General features: G+C 47.7%; 1 protein-coding gene across 1 annotated transcript in view; it reads right to left on the bottom strand.

Moving 5' to 3' along the window:
* Window positions 1-2,985: 2,985 nt before the first annotated feature.
* ST6GAL1 (ST6 beta-galactoside alpha-2,6-sialyltransferase 1) overlaps window positions 2,986-11,560 on the bottom strand; it is a 113,947-nt gene continuing 105,372 nt past the window's right edge. Inside the window, exons 6-8 of the mRNA XM_057500983.1 lie at window positions 9,315-9,413; window positions 7,931-8,105; window positions 2,986-5,513 (exon numbers count right to left, since the gene is read on the bottom strand). Coding sequence (XP_057356966.1) covers window positions 5,272-5,513; window positions 7,931-8,105; window positions 9,315-9,413 — 516 coding nt within the window. The 3' untranslated portion in view covers window positions 2,986-5,271. The remainder of the gene's footprint in view (window positions 5,514-7,930; window positions 8,106-9,314; window positions 9,414-11,560) is intronic.

Below are 11,560 nucleotides of genomic sequence, written 5' to 3'. Positions count from 1 at the left end.
AATTCTATTTCTGGGAATTTTTCTGAAGACACCAAAATCACTGATTCAGAAAGATACAAGCACCCCTATATTTGTTGCAGCACTATTTACAATAACCAAGATATGGAAGCAACCCAAGTGCCCATCAATAGATGAATAAAGATGTGGTACATAAGCACAATGAAGTATTACTCAGCCATAAAAAAGAAAGAAATCTTGCCATTTGCAACCATGTGGGTGGACCTAGAGGGTATTATCCTGATGAAATAAGCCAGGCAGAGAAAGACAATACTGTGTGGTATCACTGTGTATGTGGAACCAAAAAAAAAAAAAAAACAAAACAGACAAACAGAACAGAAATAGACACATAGACATAGAAAAGAGATTGGTGGTTGCCATAGGGGAAGCGGGTGTGAGTGAAATATGTGAAGGGGATAAAGAGGTACAGAAATCCCAACTGTAATGTAAATTAGTCAGAGGGATGAAAGTACAGCATTGGGAATATGGTCAACAATATTGTAGTATCTTTTTATGTTGACAGACAGCAACTACAGTTATTGTGGTGAGGATTTAATGAGGCAGATAACTGTATACAACACTATGTCGAATACCTGAAACCAATATAACACTGTATCTCAACTATACTTCAATAAAAAAATAATAGTGCTACCACATCACAGCAAATCCTGGAAGGCTGCCCTGAGGGTCACAAGCAAGATGAAAACCAAGGGCACACAGGAGGCAAGGAGCCAGAAATAGGGTCGGGGTGTTAGCCCCGGAGGTCCTGCTCAAGGCTATAAAGCCAGTACTGGTGGTTCAGCACACTGCCAGGGCTGAAGCAGCCTGTAAGAACGAAGGACCTGGGAGCTAGGCTTTGTCAGTGAGGAGAGCTATTGGTGGGTGGACATGGTGGTTGTTGATAAGTCTCTCTCTCTCTGCCTTTCCCTTTGGTTCTCCCAATAGGCTGGTGAGGTCAAGAGAAGCCAGGGTTCCATTTCATCCTCCCTCACCCACAACATGCACACTTACACCTTACACCTGCTGCTAAAAAAGCTGCAGATACGAGTACGAACCAGGGGAAGTGCAGCCTAAGGAGGTTGCAGAAGTTGCCCTCTAGACTGGGGCAGAAAGGCCCAGCCCTCCCTGCTCACCAGCTGAAAAGATGTGATAGAGATTTAGGGCCACTGCAAATGTAGCAAGCACAAATCTCAGTTCCCAAAGTAACTGAGAGGTAGTCCCAAGCATCTATTTTTCTGTCACTTCTTTTTGGAGCTGCCATTCTACTGGGATCCAGGTAGAAACCCAATCTCAGCTGACATGGTGTTACATCCATTCCAGGGAACTTAGAATGCTAAGGCACTGGGTGCAGGGGTAGAGCGTAGTCTCAGTGTTATCTGGCCACTTGGCTCCTCAGGTGTCCCTCATTTGTGATCTTGTCAGGAAGAAGCATTCACTCAGCTGCTGCTTCTGCAAGGATTTCTCCAAGGCTGCCTAAGGCTCCATCTGCCTGGACGTAAGTCCCCATGAAACCTCACCCCCAAGGCCTTGCAGGTCCTTCCCAGAGCTCTGGCTGGGGAACAGGGCCTGAGATGCTCTCTCCAGGCCCTCAGCCACATCCTTTGCACTGCTCTTCCAGCTCCAGGACTCTGTTGTAGGTGGGGAGTTTTAGGGGAGGGTGAGAGAATATTTGGATGCCACGGTTGCCCTAATGAAGTACCACAGACTGGATGGCTTCAGTTGTGAAGAAAATAAAAGTCCAAGATCAAGGTCTCATCAGAGTTATTTGCTTCTAAAGGTGGTAAAGGAGAACCTTTTATGCCTCTCCCCCACAGCTTCAGGTGGTTTGCTGGCAATCTCTGCCTTGTGGCAGTGTCATCCTGATCTCTGCCTTTTTCTTTACATGGTATTCTCCCTGGGTGCATGTTTGTCTCCAAATTTCTGCTTTGCATAAGGCCACCAGTCATAGTGGATTAGAGGCTCACCCCACTGCAGTAAAATGGCCTCATTTTAACTACCTCTGCAATGATCCTATTTCCAAGTAGGGTCACATTCTGAGATACTAGGGGTTAGGACTTCAACATAAAAATTTTAGGGGGACATGTGTAACCAAAAATGGGAGGCTGTCAATTCGGTGGGAAAGGGAGTTATCCTTTCTCTCCTTATTCCTGCTCCTCCTCAGGATTTTTATCCAATCATTTTGGCTATTCCCTAGGGTTATCCTTCCTTTAAGGGGCACAAGCTTTGGAAATCAAGATAAGGAAGTTCCTTTCATTCTGCTTTCTGCCTTGCTGCATCCCATCCCTGTGGTGCAGGACAAACACCTGACGATGCCGAATGACAGCTTAGTCCCCTGAACCTAAGCAAGAGCAAAAGAAAAATCAGTACATCTGTCCATATCTCAAAGATGCTCTCCTGCCACACACACGAGCACTCCTTTCTCTGGAGTATTGAAGATGGAAGCTAAGGCCAGAGCAGCTAATATAGGAGGATTTGGGGATTCAGGATTCTAGTCGTGTCCTTTTTGGAGACATGAGTGGCCAACCAGCAGTTGAACCCTTAGTAAGTAAGAAGAGAAGGACAAGTTTTTTTAAAAAATGCATTTATTTTAAAATTTTACATAATCTTTGGGTAATTTGGAATTAGCTTAGGTGTGTTTCAGAAGTTTCTGAGATTGGTATCTCAACTCCAAACCAATATCAATAGCTGATTTGATTGGTGGAAGGATTAGAGGACCTCACGATATAGGAGGAATAGATGGCTGCTGAGGAAGACAGAACCCCTAAAGACAGGAGCTTTCCTGAAGCAGTCATAATTTTTAAATTATTTGTCACAGACAACAAACATCTCACCAGACTAATAATATCCCTACTTTATGTGCATTTTACTTGAGTTTCCATATGGAGAGAGCACAGCATTAAAAGTTCTGTAGAACTCAGAATCACACTTAAATTCATTTGATCCCTTATATTAATAATAACAATTAAAATCTAGCATCTACCCAGTGTGTCATCTCAGTCTGCACCCACATCTATCTCCCGCTGACGGAATGCCACGTTCCTCTGCTCTCAGTGTTCATGATTCGAAGATTGCAGTGAGAGTGTCAAATCAGAGCATAAAGCAAGCCAAGAATTCACAGATCCAGAGAGGTGAAAAGATTCATTCCACACAGCAGTAAGCAGCCCAAGTGCCCTGCCCATTCCCGAGCAGAATCAGGCCTGGACTGCAGAAAGGGAGGAGGTGGAGGAACACAGTCTGCACCTTCCATTGCCTCGCGTGGTCTCCTGGGTGTTGCAGGCAGGATAGCTGTTGTCTCCCAATAGAACAGCTAATTCCCTGAGGACAGGATCCACTCTCTAGCCTCCAGCAAAGCAGGGTCCTTCCTGCCCAGCTGTGAGCACAGAGCAGGTCCTTGATTAAGGAAGGAAGGAAACCACTGTGTATTGAGCCCTTGCTTTGTGCCAGACAGAGCCGGGACAGGTGTTTCATGAATGCCTTACGATAGCCCTATGAGGTAGGCTCATCACCCCCATTTGCAGTTGTGGAAATAGAGGCTCAGAGAGGAGAATGTGCCATGGTGGCATAGCTAGTAAATAGGGAAGCATCAATTAAAAAACCCAGGGCTTCTCACTCCAGCATTGCCTATATAAGCCAATGGTTTGACAGTAAATGAGTACTCCAGCTCCCAGGGGGCTGGTCTGGAGCTCCACACCAGAGGCTCTTGAGCGCATGAGGCCAGCTTCAGGCATCCAGGAGCCTGAGTCTAAAAAACCGAGCTCTACAGCTGACTTTGCAATCCTAAGCAATTCTTTACCTTCTCAACATCAGGAGCTGGACCAGTTGAGTGTGGTTCTCTAGCAGGGGGAGGGGATTAGCGAAACTATCTGGGAAGCACGTTTGCAGACCCCAGTGGGAGGACCTCTTCCTGGAGACTCTGACATTGCTATCTTACTGGACAGGGTGGAGGGCATGGCAATTGGATACACCTGTGAGAGTCAGTTATGATCCCTAAGGTTCTGACCTCTGAAAGTGACTTAAGTTCTAGGCAACCACACCCCACTCCCTGAAAGAACTTCCACAGAAGGCCTATGAAGGTCAAAGAATCAAGTCAGGAAATGTTTACAGTAGAGAATGATTAAAAGTAATTTGGGAGGGAGAAGACTACTTTAAAGGGAGAAAACAAGATGGCAGTTAGAAGAAGTTTGGGATGGGCATTAACAAGGAAGAGGTGGATACAGGGTGTAAATCCAGCTGGTAGCATAGGGTCAGGCCAGGCTGAGCTTAGAGAAATCAGTGTTTTGGAATGTAGCTTGCCTGGTGTCTGCCTCAGACATGGGTAGAGGTTTTCCTCAAAAATAATTTGAGCCTCTAAGTTCAGGCAGACCTTAGAGAATAAATATGGGCAATAAAAAGCAGAAGGGAAAACACAAATGACTCAGACAAAATCTGCCTGACATGTTTCTCCTCTTCCTCTAAAATCCACTCTATGGCCCCAGCTCTGTGAAGCCCTGGGTGACCCACAAACACGGCCAGTGGGTGGCCCTACTGCGTGTGCAGGCAGCACTGGAAGCCCACCTCTCTACAGGTGCACTGAGCTCACTGAATCCTACCTGGCCATCTCTCCCACTGAACTGGGAGCAACTTCGGGGCCCTGTGCCTTTCTGTGCCTCTCATCTCCATCTGGAGAGGGTTTATGAGTTCATCGAGAGACGTTGTCCATAAGCACCCAGGCTAAGGACCAGCCAAACCAGCCGGAGTGATAGGAACACTGCCTCTCCCAGGCACATGTGCCTCGGGAGCAACTTTGCTCTGGAGGAACCAAGCATGTTCCCCATGCCCTGCACCATTTACTTGCTCCCCAGAGTCGCCCTATTCTGAGCATAGTCATAATTTGGGAGAACTTTAAGACACGAAATCAATGCCTAGGCAGAGATTTCAAGCAACACAGAGTGCTGGTTTGCAAGAATCACATCATTCAGGTGGGGAAAACACCCAGCTTTAGTAGCCTTGGTGGCAAGATGGATTTTGCATTTACCTGTGTGGAAGGAAGGAAGAACTTTGCCTACAAAGAATGTTAAGTGGTGGGGGGCTTTGGGCTCTCACACCTCAGTGGCCACAGGGCAGGCTGCACCTGGTTTTTGCCCTCAGGTTCCTGAAGTCCTCTGGCTCTTGATGACAGGCCTAGAGCACAGGCTCTGACAGTTTAGGAACATGGTCTTCCCAGGCCTGTGGCCAAGAGACAGGCTGTAATATGCTCAGTGAAGAAGGGTGAGGGGACCTGGCTGGAGCCCCTGCTCAGCAGCGAAGCTTCCGGAATCCAGATAGCGTGGCTTTTCCTAGCAGGTAGATTTCCTCATCTGTACCCTGGTTGAGGTGCTTCACCAGATTCTTCTCAAAGAGGAGCGGGTGGTAGGCGCCCATAGTGCAGGCACTGTCAAAGAACTTCTGGTAGTAGTAGCACACGTCAGTCTTGCGCTTGGAAGGGAGGAACTCGTAAATATCCACCTGGTCACACAGCGTCATCATGACGATGATGCCTAAAGAGGGGAGCAGAGGTAAGTCCTGCCTGACAACCCATGCCAGCATGCAGAGCTCTGCCCATTGCATCCAGCAGCTTGTGACCCCAAACTTAGGGAGGCGTCTACCCGGAGTTTCTATTTATGACTGTGCCTCCCAATCTGAGTTCCTGTAAGCCAAGCCAGCAGGCCATTCCTCGGGCTGCAGGGCTTTTATGCCCTGTGCACCTTTGTGTCCCCAGTGCCTAGGCCAGGGTCTGGAGCATGGCAGGCTCTCCCTAAACACCAGCAGATTGAAAGCCTCCATCTGTCAATGAATGTATCACTGCAAATAAGCTCTAGGAAGAGGGAGGACAAGGTGACTGGGGAGGCAGCCCGTCACATTCAGATAGTACTTTCTAGCACTTTCATATCTTGGAGGAGCCTCTTACATGGTGCTATTTGGGAGAAGGTGTTTCTTAAAGTACTTGGAAGAAACAATACGGGGAGGAAAGACTCTCCTTCCCTCAGCTGGGAGGCGGGCAGTTGGAACAGGAGCTCGCCATGGTGTGTATGATGGGCTCTGCTCATTCAGGCAGGAGAGAAGAGCCGAGGGGGTGGAGCCCCCAGGTGGGTGCCCTCAGGGAGGCAGCAGGGGACACTGTGCCTGGAGATGCAAACCCAACAAGAGGCAGAGGACTCTGCTTGTAGCCACCTGGCTGTCATTTGTGCAGGGCACATCCCTCACTGGGCCGCAGGTTCTCCATCTGCCCCAAGGGTGATCTACCCACTCCTCCTACCACAGAGGCTACTGTTAGGACACAATGAAATCATGGCTCTAAGACCCCTTTTATCAACCATAAATATAGGGAATCTTTATGATGGAGCAATTCTCACTAACAGCAAAACTCTAACTGCTAGCAGCAACTTATTCCAGAAAAATTAGATATGGGAAACACCGTACCTCTGCCTTTGGCTACCTCTGGTCCAATGGGGGAGAAAAGACACCTTCGCAGCTAACTGGTGAAGGCACAACTGAAGTGCTCGCAGGAACTATGGGAGGAGCCCTTCCTATGGCAGAGGGCTCGAGGAACCTCCCAGGAGCCCTGTGTGGGGCCCAGCAGGGGCTATGGCCACGAGGGATGGGCGGGAGAGGAGGGCTGCTGGTAGACAGAACAGTGTGGGCAAAGGCAGGATAGTAAGGGCACTGGGGACGTGTTCCCCAGGATGCTTCCCAAACGACTCCTGCTCAAAAGGGTCCCAGAAAGAGCCCCAAATGCACACATCCGAAAGCTGAAGAAAAAGGTATGAAGGGGATGTGATACTGAAAGAGCCTTTGCCTCTTCCGATAAGGGGTGCCTTTGATATTGACCATTATTTACTTCAGGAACATTTACCACAGGGGTATCCTGTGCCAGACCCAACACAGGTCCCATTCTGAGGGCATTTGCAGTCACACATTGGGGAGTGGCGGGGCCGTCGGTGGGAAAGCAGTCCTCTGTGGGGCCCAGAGGAGACAGCTTCCTTTCCTTTTCATTTACAGAGCCTGCAGCCCTGTAGAAATATTTCCCATGGTCCAGCCAAACTCAAAGTAACAGGGAGGGAAGGGCAGATGGACCATGAAGGGCAGAAGGTGTGGAGGAAGTCCAATAAGAAGGTTTATGGCCAGCATTCAGGACCTGTAAACCCCGACCCTGGCCCACCTCACAGGAGCTCCCACAGCTCTGTTCATGACTCCTGAGCCCAGCAAAGCCTCACCCCTTCTCTCTGGGCCATAAGGAGGGTGCTCATGAGGTTGAACAAATTTTTGAAATTTTGAATAAAGTATTATTCTTTCTTTTCCCTCAGATTCCAATACGGCTCAGCACTGACATTACTGATACTGTCTTTATTGAAAATTTTGATATTTTATTCATCATAAAATTTTGCATTAGCTGTGATTTCTTAAAAAAGATATTGTAATAAGATATTATTTATCTCATTACTGAATTTTTTGGTACCCCCTTAAATTATACTCCTGAGCACCCCACTTACCTTTCTGAGTCCCAGCCCTGCTCCTCCTGTCTTCTTGCCTCCCTTCTTGTTTACCAGATCAGCCCCTCTCCCAGGCCTGGTCCAATGCTACTCCTCTACAAATCCCTCAGACTGTCCTGGAAAGGGGTCTTCTCTCTTGTGGCACTGGGGTGGCGTGCCCTCCTGGCACAAACTAAATGTTGCTTCAGACACCAGAATGAACTCCCCCACTGGACACCCCAAAGGAGAAGGACTCTATCTTGTTGATTTTTGTATTGCCAAAACTTGGCACAGTGTACAAACAGCAAAAACCTAGCAATTGTTTGGTGAACGAGCAAATGAATGAATGAATAAATGAATGAAGGAATGAATGAATGAGACCCCAGTAAAAAGCTAATCTCTTCTAGAAACAAACATGAGAGGTCTTTCCCCAGACACAGACTCACCAAGCATCCCAGAGGATGGTGGGTTTGGCTGAATCTTCTCTGGGGAGATTTTCTGAATGATATCCCACAGCTCCCAAGGCATCTGGGGCTTGAGAATATAAAAGGGCTGACCAGGATGCAGCTTACGATAGCTCTTGTAGTTGGCAAAAAAACTGTAGTCGGGATTCTGGTACCACTGCAAAAGATGGAGGAAATATCTTCTCAAGGGGAGAAATGCGCCAGTGCCACCAGTACTGCCAGGCATCACCCTGACCTGAGGCCTTGTTGGGGGAGGTGGTGAAGGACCAGGGCAGGATCCTAAGGAACAGCACCCCCTTCCTTGGAGCACACTCACTGGAGAGCATAGCAGAGGGTACTCAGCATGCAGCCTGTGTTCACAGGGAATTTTTAGCTTGGTGATCCTGGGACAACCTCAGGCTTTAGGACCATATTATCTGGAAATAATACCAGAGCTCAAAGAGGCCCCTGCCATGATCTAACACCACTTTTCCTTTATTAAGGGGCAAAAATTGGAGCATAGCTGGCCACATCTGGCTCAGAGTCCTTGCCCTGCCCTGGGCAAATTTCAGTTCGAAGGAAGACCAGTGCAAAACCGGAAACTGAAATAGGGTGCTAGGGATTACCATAGCCTGTCAGCTATTGGTGCGTCCAATTTAAGACTTACATGTCTCAAGAACAGAGCTCTCTGTTCCTCCACCTCTGGCCATTCTCTGTGGCCACTGCAGCCCATATGAGGAAGAAGCCATCTGACATGCACGAGACATGCAGGGGCCATTCTGGAGATGCTGAGAGTCCAAGCCTGAGACACCTGCCTCTTTCCATGTCAGAGTAGATTTTGTACATATGGCCCTCTGCTTAGTAAGTCCTAGGACAGGTGACCCCCTCCTCCACATTCCAGTTTCCTCATCTGTAAATGGGAACAACCATGTGCCTACCTACTTCCTTATGTTGCTATAAGGGTGAATGAGAAGAATTCCAGAAATTGCAAGTGTGGGACAAGTGTGGTAATATTATTTGTAAGAGTGATAAAACCAGCATCTATTCTTGCTGATACTCATCAGGAATACAATGTATTAAATCAGATAAATTGTATTAAATGAATAATCCACCCTGGATGATAAGAAAGTCAGCCACTATTGCTCCTGTACATACCACAGTTAGGAGACAAATTATTGGCCATGCAGGGCAGCGCCTGAAGACCACTGGCATTAAGACAGGAACACTTCTGAACTGCTAGAGCAGATGAAGTGGGATGTCCTAAAACCGAAACAGCCAGTCTCTGATGATGGCCCAGGTCAGCCATGACTTGAAAAACCCAGCAACTCAGAAAAATCTATAGGCAAATAGGAAAATCAATCCCTATTTCCCATGGCCATCCACTTACCTTTGGGATATCTGAGTGGTAAACAGACGGGTCCCACACAATTAGGATTCCTTCATTGTACAAACTGTCTTTGAGGAAGCGTACTTCTGTGGTGACCAACTGTAGGAAGAAACAGACAAGCTGATCTGTGGACATTCACCTGCAAATGTTCAGCTTGTAGTAATAACTGACACATCATAAATACTGCCTGAGGCCCCAGAGCCCCATGAGACTTCTAAATTTGGGCACAGCACTTAATTTCAGTGATATCTGAGATCAGCTGTCAGACATATGCCTGAAAAAGCAGGTGGGAGATGATGTTGCCCAGGAGGAAACTGAGAGGAACAGATGACAGAAATCAAATGAGAACTGCCTGAAAACAAAAGCAAGAATCCAGCAATGACCCTCTGCAGCCCACGCACCGTCCTGGAGGCAGAGACCTGAGGCGGACAGCCCACTACAACCCAGACAACGGCAATTTGCCACGAGTCTCTGAGACCATTTAGCTACTTCATCCCTATGCCTTCCTCACACAGGAAGGCCCTGGAAGCCTACAGAATAAAATCCCATTTTCTTAGTATATCTTTAAGACAAGACAGATTGGTGGTGGACCCACTTTGGCCAGGGACTGTGCAGCTGCACTGGGTGCTAAGGAGCCCCTGGTAGTCACTGGGTGGCAGGGTGAGGATGGCCATGAGGTGAGTGAGTGTTAAGGGACAAATCAGAACAGGCCAAGCCAAGGAGTATGGGGGGAAAGGGGGGATATCCCGGACAGGACAAACACGTGTGCAAATCCCTAGGTGTGAGAGTATGTGGCAGAGACTGCTAGTTGTCACCCAGTATCCATTCTCTTTCTTCCTTGGTAATAAAGAGCTCTGATGTTAAGCTAGTGTTGAGGGGTGGCACAGAATGTTCCTGTCACTTGTAGCCAACCCTATTTCATTTAGGACAGTGGCTTGTTTGGGGAATTGCAGGTCACCCAGCATGACTAGGATACATAGGGAGCTGGACGGGATCAGAGAAATGTAGACAGGGGCCATACCAGGGAACTTAGGATTTCTTCAGCAGATTAAAAGGCCAGTGAAGGTTTCTAAGTGAGAAGGATATAAACAGGCTTGTTTTTAGAGAAGTAAGAAATGAGGGGGGAATGAGGAAAAGCAGTTACACTGCCAGTTGTAGGCTTCCAGACTAATTGGATATTGAAAGAGAAGGAAAAGAAACCAAAGGTGACTCCTGGACTTCAGACTGTTTCCTGAAACGAGAACCTGGAAAGAAGAGCAGCTGGTGTATACCTGGAGGGGCAGGGTGGAGATTTGAAGTCAAGGATGAGACAATTGCCTCCAGTCCCTCAGCTGAGAAGCACAGAAACTAGGAGTGGAAGCCAAATCTTCCAACTTTAAGAGAGCTCCTCTTCCCATGGGGGACAGCGTGACTCAGAGCACAGGCCCTCAGGACTATAGTCCAAAAGCAGTGCAGGCATCCTGGCAGAAGGAGCTTTGCAGAGACAGACATGATTAAGCTGGTGACAGAGAGGCCCAGGGGACAGTAGGCTTCCCTCCCACTATTCTATACATATCTTCCAAGACAGAATTCTACAACTTCACTCCCTACTGTCTCCACCTACTCCATCCCCCCAAAACAGCTGGTACATGAAAGCACAAGTCTTTCTTGAGCTACGCTTCTTTCCGTGCAGAGCACTGATGCAAGTGATTTATACATACTCAGGAGGATTAGAGATAACTGGCATTTAAAAAAAAATGTCTCCTGATGCCACAACACCTCTCCAGCAGTTTTCTTAGTATACAAAGCAGGAGGCCAATGGCAGCAACTGCTGGCACCCTGAGACGTTCCCAGAATCAGTGGCTTTCCATCCTCAGAAATCCCAAGAGAGATGCACAAATTCTTCTCCTTTATGGTAAAAGAGAACAATAATGAGAAGAAAGATGCTGCTTAAGGACACTTTCCAAGCCAGCTACTTTCATATGTTATCTTAGTTCATCTTCTCAACAGCCGTAGGAGGCAATTATTCATATGCCCATCTTATACATAAGGAAATAGACTCAGAAATGCTAAGTAGTATGCCCAAATGATATAGTTAGTACTGGCCAGTCTAAATTGGAGTGCTTTTGTCTGGCTGCAGAGTCCACACTTGTAATCTGCAGGCTGCCTTGCCTCCCACCAAAAGGGCAGGATGGGACGCCCACGGCTGTTGGGAGGAGAAGAAAGCATTTAATGAGGGTGTGGAAGTGTCAAGAGAATTTTGCTTC

Source organism: Manis pentadactyla, chromosome 1 (assembly GCF_030020395.1).
Source record: "Manis pentadactyla isolate mManPen7 chromosome 1, mManPen7.hap1, whole genome shotgun sequence".
Lineage (NCBI taxonomy): Eukaryota > Metazoa > Chordata > Mammalia > Pholidota > Manidae > Manis > Manis pentadactyla.
Note: the sequence above shows the minus strand (reverse complement) of the source record. Positions and strands in the feature narration are given on the sequence as shown.